General features: G+C 37.3%; 1 protein-coding gene across 2 annotated transcripts in view; it reads left to right on the top strand.

The window, feature by feature from the left end:
- The first annotated feature begins 5118 nt into the window (after positions 1-5118).
- LOC131773677 (UDP-glucuronosyltransferase 2B31-like) overlaps positions 5119-11873 on the top strand; it is a 51556-nt gene continuing 44801 nt past the window's right edge. The window contains exons 1-4 of one of the 2 annotated variants that reach the window (XM_066160203.1): positions 5119-5280; positions 7336-7948; positions 8368-8577; positions 9549-9837. In XM_066160203.1, coding sequence (XP_066016300.1) covers positions 5125-5280; positions 7336-7948; positions 8368-8577; positions 9549-9837 — 1268 coding nt within the window. In that variant the 5' untranslated portion in view covers positions 5119-5124. The remainder of the gene's footprint in view (positions 5281-7335; positions 7949-8367; positions 8578-9548; positions 9838-11873) is intronic. The other variant, XM_066160202.1, reaches the window with a different exon arrangement.

Genomic DNA, 11873 nt, shown 5'->3' with positions numbered 1-11873 from the left:
TATCGTTCGCTCTTCTTCTTTCGTTTATATTGGTGGACCTGTCCTTTTCGGCGAAGATTGCAGGTTTTAGCGGATTGGCGTCAGGATCTCACTATGTCAACATAAAGAGAATTATGGAGGAGTTGGTTTCACGAGGGCATGCGGTGAGTTCGATCGAACGATCGATAATCAACCCGTCAATTAGTAGTCGAAGCCAAAGGGAATAGTAATGAATAATCACTGAGTTGTGGTTAACTATTCTGAGTAACTGGCGGCTCTGAAATCAGCGCCAGGGTCGATTAGAGTTTTTTACTCGTTACGAAATAGAGCTGCGAAATATTGGATGGTTTAACTTTTGTATCGAAATGTAGTGCTCGACAGCTAAATCAAACCTTGATCTCTTGCACTGGAATTCGTCGTTGGAAAGATTAACAAAAGATACTACTAAGTAACTAAATGCAATTTGGTCAATAATTGACTGGTTCTCCGTAACAATTTTCCCTTTGGTAACCGTAAAGAAACTCAAAACTAATTCGCTTTTCTTTGACCGATTGGAGCTATAGGGAACGTTAGTTAATGTTGAACGAACGAGTGTGCTGTACTGTGCGCCTTTTGCCTTTGACTTTTTTACATTAAACGGTATTTCAAATCGAACCTATTATGACCAATGCATGTGTTGCAAACTAAACAGAACGCACTCCAGCATTCATCATTGCAGCACTTATAAACTTACTTTGTTATCAATAAAGATTTAGTTATACATAAACACGTAAAAAATAGCGATATGAACCGACGTTTCGGAGTCTTCATAACGCCATTGTCAAGGTAAATTTTAGGATAATACTCACAGAATTCATTAAACTGACTTTGACACGATTTTAAAGCTGAATATTTGGTGTCAGCTTAGTTCCCGGTGTCCGCCGGCTTAACGCTGGGTCCACTTACAGCAGCTTTAAGCAATAAAGAATTACTATCGACACGCAATTGAAAATTGTTCTACCAATATTTGTTTATAAATTCCTTTTCAGGCTACATTCCGTCATCTGTCAGTTCAAATATCAAGGTAGTGAATTGGATACCAAAGAATGATCTGTTGGCTCACAAGGATATCAAAGCTTTTGTATCTCATAACGGAACTAACAGTTACTATGAATCAGCATATCATGGGGTTCCTGTGGTGGCTGTTCCGTTGTTTTTAGACCAATTCTCTAATGCCAGGAAAGCAGAATACTTTGGAATAGCAACAGTATTAGATCACAAAACCATGGATGCTGAAGAGCTCTTAAAGGCCATAGAGCTTGTGATGAATGAACCAATGTATTTTCAAAAAAGTATTGCTACACTCGTTTGGATTCCAATTTCTACGGAATTTCTTCCCATGAATAAAATGCCTGTTTGAGGAATCACTTTCCTAGTAGTTTCCTTGGCTGTGGAAACGTACTATTATTTCAAGACAGGCGAATTTTTTTCATTCATTTTCACAACAAAAATACCTGTTCTTCCCTAAAAGCCTCGTCACTATCTCTTAAATTGTTCATATACAAGCATATTCAAGCAAATTTTCAACCACATATTGATCCTCACCAGCAGTACCAACTTAGTACTGCCGGTGTAATTCATTGCCGTGTAGAAATAGTGACAAAGTCTCTACAAGCCGCTGTTGCTGTAGTCATTTTGAAATATTTTAATTCACATCTTTTTGGGATTCAAGTAATGAGCCAAACGCATTTCTTGGCCGATGAAATAGATGACCCTCGTGTCAGCCATTTAGGAATCAAATCCCCTCTTTGAATCGCTCTCCCGGGCCTCTGAGAGGTTACAGATTGGGTGCATGAGCCAATCCTTTCAGTAATTTTCGAATTGTTTTATTTAAGATTCAAGAAAGCTGGATAGACTGACTGGATAGAGTATGTGCTCAGACATGGTGGGACCCGACCCTCAGAGCTCAAGTGTTTAACATCCCTTGGTACCAGTACTACTTACTTGACGTCACAGCTTTCCTTGTTGCCATAGTAGCGATAATTGTCATGGTGATAAGATTGGCATGTCAATGCCTGTGTCGTGTATGCTGTAAAAGGAGAGTTGGCAAAACTAAAAACGATTAAAATCTTGATTGCTGCTCTCCTTTAGCACAATTTAGCGCGATTAGAAAAAACACACCCGTCGACTCAAACTCGTTATGTGTTGGATTTGATCAAATGAGTTTGTAATATAAATTGGCCATCATGAAGAGTTTCTGCAGCTAACGTTTCATGCGTTACCCTTTTGTCATTCGCTTTGACAGCGAATTTACAATCTCAATTTAGTTAATGTAACCACACTTTTTTTCTTGAAATAACCCCAACCAACGCAGCACCAGAGTTTCCTCAGTTATCCCCTTTATCGCATAGTTCCCTCAATTTGGAAAGAGAACGAACCAGCGAAAAATTTTAACACCTGACTTAGGCCTTCCGGAGTTTTATGACCATGTATCATTCGGTACAATTTAAGATTTTGCAAATGTTTTCTCTAATTTGAGAAAAACAAAATTTTGAAACTTTTCGCAAGATTTTTTAAGCCACGGCTTTGTTCAGCAGTCCTGTGGTCAGTGCACTGGGCTCCGAGTCGGACGACCCGGGTTCTAGTCCTGGCCGGGGCAAGGCGTTATGCCCTTGAGACGTGCGGGGAAAAAAAATGCGAGCTCCTCTTTTAGGCTTGGCTAACTCTATATATTATTTTACATCATATGGTGCAAGAGAAGGAGAAAGAATTAGCTATTCGAGTCGATCATTTAATGTAGACACATATCATTTAATGTAGACACATAATTTAATGTAGACACATATCATTTAATGTAGACACATATCATTTAATGTAGACACATATCATTTAATGTAGACACATATCATTTAATGTAGACACGTCATTTAATGTAGACACATATCATTCCCAAGCATCAGGAGATGAAGAATCACATACATTTAATGTTGATTAAACTCTATCAGGTAAGACAATAACAGGTGTAATTGCAACTTTAAAAAATAATCACTTTATAAGAAAGTGCCGGTGAAAATTTGATTGTTTGGTCTTTAATTGAAATGCTGTTCATCAAGAATCTCAAGCCTAATTTAAATTTCCAGACAGACTTCATACGTGCCAAACTTTTGTTTAATTACTATTGTTCTTCTCGCACGGTATAACTTTTTATCATTATCATTATTATTATTATTATTTTATTATTTTTTATTTTATTAGATTTTCCATGATATTTCCCTTGAGCTAGGTTGAACTCGGAAATAGTTAAGGATAGGATTAGGAAGTAACAGATTGTAGTCGATAGAATGTAATCATTAGAATGAAATAACTTTGTGAAATGAGACCTATGACAGATTTTAATTCAATTAAGTTTATACTATATTGTTGGAAAAGAATTTTAGTGAATTAAAATTTATGATTTTATGCCTAAATTATTATTATCATTATTATTATTATAAAGCTTTGATATATGTAGCTTACAACTTACAAATATTTTTTTTGACTTGATAATGAGAAACGTCGTCTTTTTGTAGCAATCTTAAAAAGTTCCTAAGAAATGTTTTATCCCAATTTTTTATAGTTAAATGTTTTTCTAAATCACTTCTTATTCGTAAAAAATAATCACACAGTTAATGCTAAGATTAAGAGACAAATCTACTGATAAAAAATTGTGCTGATTTAAATATAACAACATCATTAAAATTTAAACAGCAATTCACTTGATACAATTATTATTAAAACGAGATCTTATCACAACTTTTACTTGAAAAAAGAGTATTGAATTTCTAAGTGTTGTATTTGCAGCAGGAGGAAGAGCATCAGTTACTGTATTGCAACAAAAGGATTTGCTTTGGTAGCGATTTCAACTGTTGCAATGTTAATACAAGCGTACTTAAAACGGAAGAATATTGATGCAAAAATAGAACAATCCAAACACGCACAAATTAAATATGAACATATGTTAAGTGAAATCAAGAGATATATGCGTGACACTGAATTCAAGGACCATGATCTTATTGTAAAATTAAAACATATAGATAATGAAATAATTGAATCAAAACCTAACATGAATAAATATAATAAGAAGTATCACAAAAAGTATAAAAAAATAAGATCATTTATCAAAAACGTTATTTTTAGATATGCTGCAATATTTCTTTAGTGTATGTTTACCAAGTTTCTTATCAAATGAGTGTTTTATATCGTTATCCATTTAACTAAAGATTCTGATGAAGATTTAATTAAACTTAACAAACCTTTTAATCTTCATTTGTACCATTTGGTGTTCTACTATTTGAAACAAACGGTAAAACTCGTCTATTTCGTTATAGCTTAACGTGATATTGTGCTTATCAATTGTAGTATTCAAAACCTTGTTCACATAATATTTTCTTCGTAAGACTGATTTTTTTTGTTTTTTTTATAACTTAAATAACAATAGCCTGGCACAAACTCATAATTAATGACCTGACCACATTGGCGGCAAACATTCAAGCCATTATAATTAATTAAGTCTTGTTTTTTACAACATTTCTCATCTGTTTTAACCACTTTATCATTTTGAAAATGAAACACATTAAATAAATCTAGTAATCTCGTCTACATTTATTAAAAGTAAAATATTTTTAAAGAATCTTTTGTAAAAATAGTTCTGACAAATATTAAACGGAATATTGAAGGGAGATAAAAATGAGCCCTATCTCGAGGAACTTTCTTCCCATCAAACAAAAAAAGTAAAAAACAAAATCGAAATAAACTCTTGAGTAAAACTAATAACGGCTTTACATAATCGGTTGCGCGATTTGATAGAAACTGGGAGGTAAAAAGTGCCTGGCGCGGCGAAAGCCCTTCGAGCAACACACTTCGTTCCCACTCGGAGTATACGCTGAGCTAGCCTGTCGGTTCTCTTTTTATTGGTAATAAGCTAGGTTGTCTTCCGCGAAGACTAGAGCTTGAATTAAAGTAATTTTCGAATCAGCCCGTGTTCAAATACTCCCTTTTGAGGTCTTGATATGAAATTCAAAACTTAGTGAAAATGCCCTACCCCTCCCTGTTCCTTTTCGTTTGGCATTCCCTCATTCGGTTGCTCTTCCTTGCGTGACTTCTCACAACTTAGAACTCAGAGACAAGATGGCGCTGAAAACATCGTTGATTCTTCTTCTTTCGTTTATATCGATACATCTGTCCTATTCGGCGAAGATTGCAGGTTTTAGCGGAGCAGCGTCAGGATCTCACTATTTCAACTTGAAGAAAGTTATGGAGGAGTTGGTTTCACGAGGGCATGAGGTGAGGTCGATCGAACGATATCTGTTGATTATTTACGGAGGTCGAGGTGAATATTTACCGACTCGTTACGTAACTTACCTGAATAGCTGGCGGCTTCTTGTGCGCTTTGATGTTATGGTTAGGGTAAGGGTTATAGGTAGGGTAAGGGTTATAGGTAGCTGAAAAGTGGAAAAATTATCATACCGAAAAACCTCCCTAATTCTGAAAATTTGCCAACCTATGGTCTGAAATTGAATTGCTTGAAAAACTCGTCCATTCGCACATTTTCGATTTCCTAATTATTTCTTCGACTAGAGTTTGTTCGCGTTGCGAAACAGAGCTGCAAAATCTTAGATGGTTTATCTTATGCCACTAGATTTAATGCTGCTCGACAGATAACTCGAAGGGCTTTGGTGTTAGAATTCGATGTTGGAAAGACTAATAAAACGCACTACTGAATGCCGTCAAACCAAAATTTGATGTCATTTTCCAACAGTTGACCCGTTTTTTGAAATAATTTCCCCTATGATAACCGTGACAGGACGCGAGGCTATTTAGAATTTCTTTGATAGCTTGCATGGAGGTGAAAAGGAGAGCAATAATTTATGTCGAATGGTCAAGTGTATTGTGCGCCTTTTGATTTGACGTTTTTATATTAAACGATCTTTCACATCTTACTTATTTCGACCTCTATCTATGCATGTGATGCAAACCAGCGTTATTGCAGCCCAGCAAACACTGATGAAGTGCATTTGAGGTCTCCAGCTCAGAAACAGGACAATTTGCCAGCTTGTTTTGCTCTTTAGGGTTATGTCAACTGTCAAATGGTTCCGCATCGCTAACCTACATGGTAAAAGAGCTGTGATATGTGTTCGGACTTTCGTCTATTTGTAAAGGTTTTGGCCGTTCAGAATTTCTTCTTCTTCGTTCACCACCAAACCCCATCTCGTCCAACAATGTTTCGACGTTTGGTCCCTTCGTCCTTTCACAGCTTATCATTGCGTGATATCTTGTAAAACAAAAAGAAAAAAAGACAACAACATACTGTATAATGTTGCATTAATCAACATTTACTTAGCATATTGGGCCGGCGTGTTGATCTGCTTGAAGACCAGTTCTTACGAGTACCACCGTCGCTTTTATAACTTTTTGAATTCTCCCAATGGTTTTTCTCTTAATCGTGAATTCGAATAAATGAAAACTCAAAACTTATCCTTTAGTTTTTCGTGGCTACTGCCTCCTGGCACGAATATTATCGAAATGAATGAGTGACGGTAAGTAACAAAAGTAACAATAGAACGCTGAACTTCATACATCACTAGCCACAAGCAGTCCTATTTTTTAGAATATACCACACACGCGATAGTGCATGCTTTTTGCTCTCTGATTGGCTAACTTGAATGGACTTAGCCAAGCATAGCCGAGCGAGCACCGCTTACCTGCGACCTGCGATCAGCCGAGGAACGACAACATGAGCCTACCGTTTCACCATGTTTACCTGAAGGAAAACTATTACAAGAAGTAGACGAGGATGGGGGAGATGGGGGAGGGGGGGAGGGGGGGAGGGGGGGGTGGTGACCCACAAATAATGCAAAAGAAACAAGAGAGTTTGGTTCGGTGGTATTACATGCCAGGTTATTTGATCTTATCAGTCACCTGTTTTTGAGGCGAAAAATCACAGTTTTCCATCTGTGGAGCATTTCTTATGGGAAAAGAACGAACATGTTATGTTTGCAGGAATTTTTTTTAAGACTACAAAAGCATCCATTAACGAAAAAAAACCAAAACCATGTTAGTTAATCAAGAGCGTCCAGACCGAAGCGCTATTCATGAGAAAACACTTATTGCGAAGAAGTTTCGCGGGGTGAGTCATATGTCGAGATACAATCAGACCCTCGGCAATACTCCCTAAGTTGAAAATCTTGCGTCTACTATTACAAGAAGCTTGAAGTTTTCCCCAAGCTTCTCTCGAAAAATTGTTTACTTCTCAGATCAGATAATGTTTGCGCACAAACATCAGGGCACACTTTGTCGCCAAATGGAGGCTCATGGCTTTTAATGTCCTTACTGCTGCAGGTGGTGCTTATTAAACCCGCTTATTCCGACGAGCCACCGAGCACTGAGCAAAAGGTTCTCCACAGGACGTTCAAAATACCATATGTTGAAAAAGATGGCGAGATACTCGTGATAAAAACTTCTATTGAGGAGAGCATGTGGAAAGGATTAACCAACCTCATCGAAATAACGAGAGTCACGTGTGAGTCATTGCTGAATGACACAGAGATACTTCATGAAATAAGGGACTATGACTTGATAGTGTACGAAAGTTTGGGACTTTGTGCTACTCTGGTGGCTGAACTCCTCGACATTCCCAATGTGGTCATTGTTTCAAATCCTCCGAGCAATTTTGACAGTTCTATGTACAGGGTGCCAATGCCTTCATCATACGTTCCTTCACGTCTGTTACCGTTTTCCTGTGAAATGTCATTTACAGAGCGTGTGATAAACTTTTTTGTGGTCAACATTTTTCAGTTTTTATTGGAAACTTTGTCTGTCAGATCCTACAGCTCTGTGAAGGAAAAATACAACATTACTCCTGAAGTAAGCTACCGTGAAGCTGTTGCCAGCGCTGAACTTGTGCTTTTTAACGGTCATTATGCGGTTGAGTGTCCACAACCTCTTCTACCAGGTATGCTCAACAGTTATCACTAGTACTTAGACCGTAATATAGCATTAAATGGCTTTAACAGAGGGGAAATAGTCAAACTTGTGGACTGATCGTTCGGGTAACAGTAGTCCTGAGAAGAACTGTTGTCGATAGTAAGGGCTGATGTTTCAAAATCCTGAGCGGTAGTCATAATTTGAGTCCAAAAATTAATCTTTGTTAGTCTAGTGTAACAAATCTGGTTCGCGAAGACTGATTGGTTAGTTTAGCCTTAACGTCATTGGCTGGATGAGCCACATAGCGTAAGTCGGTCGTAATGGTCAAAGTTTTGTCGTGTCGTTTTTCTCGGTTCCTTTCTTGTAAAAATGTCGAAAATAAGTCGTTCAATAGTGCTGTTCGTATTGGTTCTTTTTAGCTTTGTATCTCTGCTTATTTTCCTGCAGGTCAAATCATATTGGGTCCCATCGCTGTCAAACCTGAACCAGACCCACTCCCCCCTGATTTGGCAGATTTTATCAAGGATTCAGGGGGACAAGGGTTTATCATTGCCTCTTTTGGATCGTATGCGAAAATGACTATTTCTAACAGGACGATCGATGTTTTGGCAGCGGCTTTTGGAAAGTTGAAGCAGAAAATCATCTGGAAACATAAAGGTAACTTAAAAGCCGCACTCGCGTTTTCTAGTCTAAGATGTCGTGTTATCTCCTATAAACTAACTTTGTTATCAATAAAGATTTGGTTATACATAAACACTAAAAAAATAGCGATATGAACCATGAGGGGACGCAAATCGTCTGCACTGTAAGTACATATCAAGCTCTGCAGGTGATTTAATCCCATTTTAATCCCATCCGATCTCACAATTTACGAAAACTTCATTATTCTTGTGAAAAATGATAGCCGTCTTATTGAAACTTGATGACAAGTATAAGCCGGCAAAGAAAACAGTGCAAAAGCAATTATCTGTCACATCGATGTCAGCAGCAACAGGATTATGACACCTTACAGTCCCCATACATTTTCTTAGACTAAAAGTCTAAGAAAATGTAGGGGACTCTCCGGGATACTTACAGTACAGACGATTTGCGTCCCCTCATGGACGTTTCGGAGTCTTAATAACGCCATTGATTAGGTAAGGATAACACTCGCAGAATTCGTTATCCTAGCATTTACCTTGACCAAGGCGTCCTGAAGACTCCGAAACGTCGGTTCATATCACTATTTTTGTACATGTTTATGTAAAACTGACTTTGACACGATTTTAAAACTTGTCATTTGGTGTCAGCTTAGTTCACGGTGTCCGCCGGCATAACGCTGAGTCCACTTACAACAGCTTTAGTTGAGTTGCGGAAACCACAACCAAGTAATCACAAGAGCCAATTGGAGGTTAAGCCGACATCATCTTTAGCCGATGAGAGGCACAAAATTCATGAAACGCGGGAAAACACGAGTGACGAAATCACAATTAGTTCTCGTTGTGCACCTGATTTCATGGTTGAGAAGGTGCAGTGACTTTTCCAGACCAATCAGAGTCTAGTAAAGCTAAACCAAAGCAATAAGGAATTACTATCGACACGCAATTGAAAATTGTTCCACTAATATTTGTTTATAAATTCCTTTTCAGGCTACATTCCGTCATCTGTCAGTCCAAATATCAAAGTAGTGAGTTGGATACCACAAAATGATCTGTTGGCTCACAGGGATATCAAAGCTTTTGTATCTCATGCCGGAACTAACAGCTACTATGAATCAGCATATCATGGGGTGCCTGTGGTGGCTGTTCCGTTGTTTGTAGACCATTTCTCTAATGCCAGGAAAGCAGAGTACTTTGGAATAGCAACAGTTTTAGATCATCAAACTATGAATGCTGAAGAGCTCTTTGAGGCTATACAGCTTGTGATGAATGAACCAAGGTATTTTGAAAAAAATATCGCTACTCGTTTGGATTTGAACGCAGTACCAGAGTTTCCTCAGTTATCCCCTTTATTGCATTGTTCCCTCAAGTTGGTAGGACAACGAACAAGCGAAAAATTTTTAACACTTGACTCAGGCCTTCCTGGGTTTTATGACCATGCACCATTCAGTACAATTCAAGATTTTGCAAATGTTTTCTCTAATTTGAGAAAAACAAAATTTTGAAACTTTTCGCAAGATTTTTTATAAGTGTGTCGCTTTCCCGGCCTGCTCTTTCACTAGACTTTTCGGACTGAGAGCACAGTACAATTACTCCATAAAATTTCCGTACAGTTTTTCCGTTGCAAGACTGTCTGACCTCCTTTTCATTACCATAAACTGCAGCGCAGTCGATTAGTCCACGGCATTGGTGACCTTATCTGGTTTGCTTTTACATGTCACAAGGCCAGGAGCGGGTAGCGAACCACCTTTGTTTAATTTGATGGTATCTATGTGATTTTAAGGAACAAATCAACGCTCTCCCAGATTTTATTCCCTAAGGTAAGGATAAGCTTCGAGCTTCTGTAGGAACGCTCGGGTCGTTTGTTTTCTTTTTCTCCCAAGTTTAGACGCGGAAAACTAGGGATGCAAAATTTTTGCCTGAATACATTGATTTTTCAACAATCTGGCTGGCTTTTCCTTCATTTTCATGTCATCCTTGATCAAAACACACTCGTGTAGACCTTACAAACGAAGAGGAAATATACACAAGAATACTCAATTGGAAAGAAAAGTGCTTCAAGATCCGAAAATCGACGGTGACAATACTCCCAACGATCGATAAGGAAATGTTTTGTCGAACCGTACGTTAAAATCATCAAATTGCTTTTTTCATTGTTACACTTTCAGTTATTTTAGTTCACTTAAACTTATTTATAAGGATTTATCAGTGCGTGTTTTTTTGTAGTTGTCTGTTGCGTGGTTTAATAGAACTATTAATTGTCAAAATTCAATGATGAGGTAAACTTACTATTATCAAAATCAACTGTAACAATGTTAAATAATAGTTTTAGTCTATATCATGATGTTGTTTGTTTTGCATTTACACCAAATTATACTATATATGGAAATTTTAAAAATTATGAATTAGAGAGACCAGATGCAACAAGTAATACTTTTTTTACGTTATGATCAGGTAATTTAATTACTAGCGGAACTTTTACAAAAGAGATTTAAATAATTCCATTTATATGAGACTTCATCCTAATTCAACAACAATTCCATGTTATTTTTCATTTGACACAAAACTAGACTCTTTTTTATTATATTTTACACCATATAGTGCAAGAGGAGGAGTAAGAATCGACTATTCAAATAGATCATTTAATGTAGGCATATATCATTCGAAAGCATCAGGAGATGACGAATCACATATATTTAATGTTGATTAAACTCTATCAGGTAAGACAATAACAGGTGTAATTGCAACTTTAAAAAATAATTGCGTTCGACGAAGGAAGAACGCTTCCTAATCTCCTGGGCTACCTGTGATCGCGTAGGTGTCATGTGCACGCAAGCGAAAGCTGACTCGTGTTTTTTCGTTCGATCGGCCGTTCATCTTTTCAGCGCCATTTTGAATGACGTCATAATTTCGTTGCGCAAAGGATGCTGCCTCGTACATCGCAACCATACGATATAACTAGCCTTTAAAACCTTTTCGTACACAGAGTAAATAAAGGTTTCACAATACGCCATAACCCTTTATTTGACAACATACCATAGGCATATTCATCTATCCCAATAACCAAAAAACAATATTTCCTCTTTGAAATGCCGAACGCACTTCCCTAATCTCCGATTACTACTAGTCACTTTATAAGAAGGTGCCAGGGAAAATTTGATTGTTTGGTCTTTGAAATGCTGTTCATCAAGAATCTCAAGCCTAATTTAAATTTCCAGACGGACTTCATACGTGCCAAACTTTTGTTTAATTGCTATTGTTCTTTTCTCACCGTATGGCTTTTTATCATTATTATTATTATTAATATTTTATTTT

The sequence above is a fragment of the Pocillopora verrucosa genome, chromosome 13 (genome assembly GCF_036669915.1).
Source record: "Pocillopora verrucosa isolate sample1 chromosome 13, ASM3666991v2, whole genome shotgun sequence".
NCBI classification, from domain to species: domain Eukaryota; kingdom Metazoa; phylum Cnidaria; class Anthozoa; order Scleractinia; family Pocilloporidae; genus Pocillopora; species Pocillopora verrucosa.
Note: the sequence above shows the minus strand (reverse complement) of the source record. Positions and strands in the feature narration are given on the sequence as shown.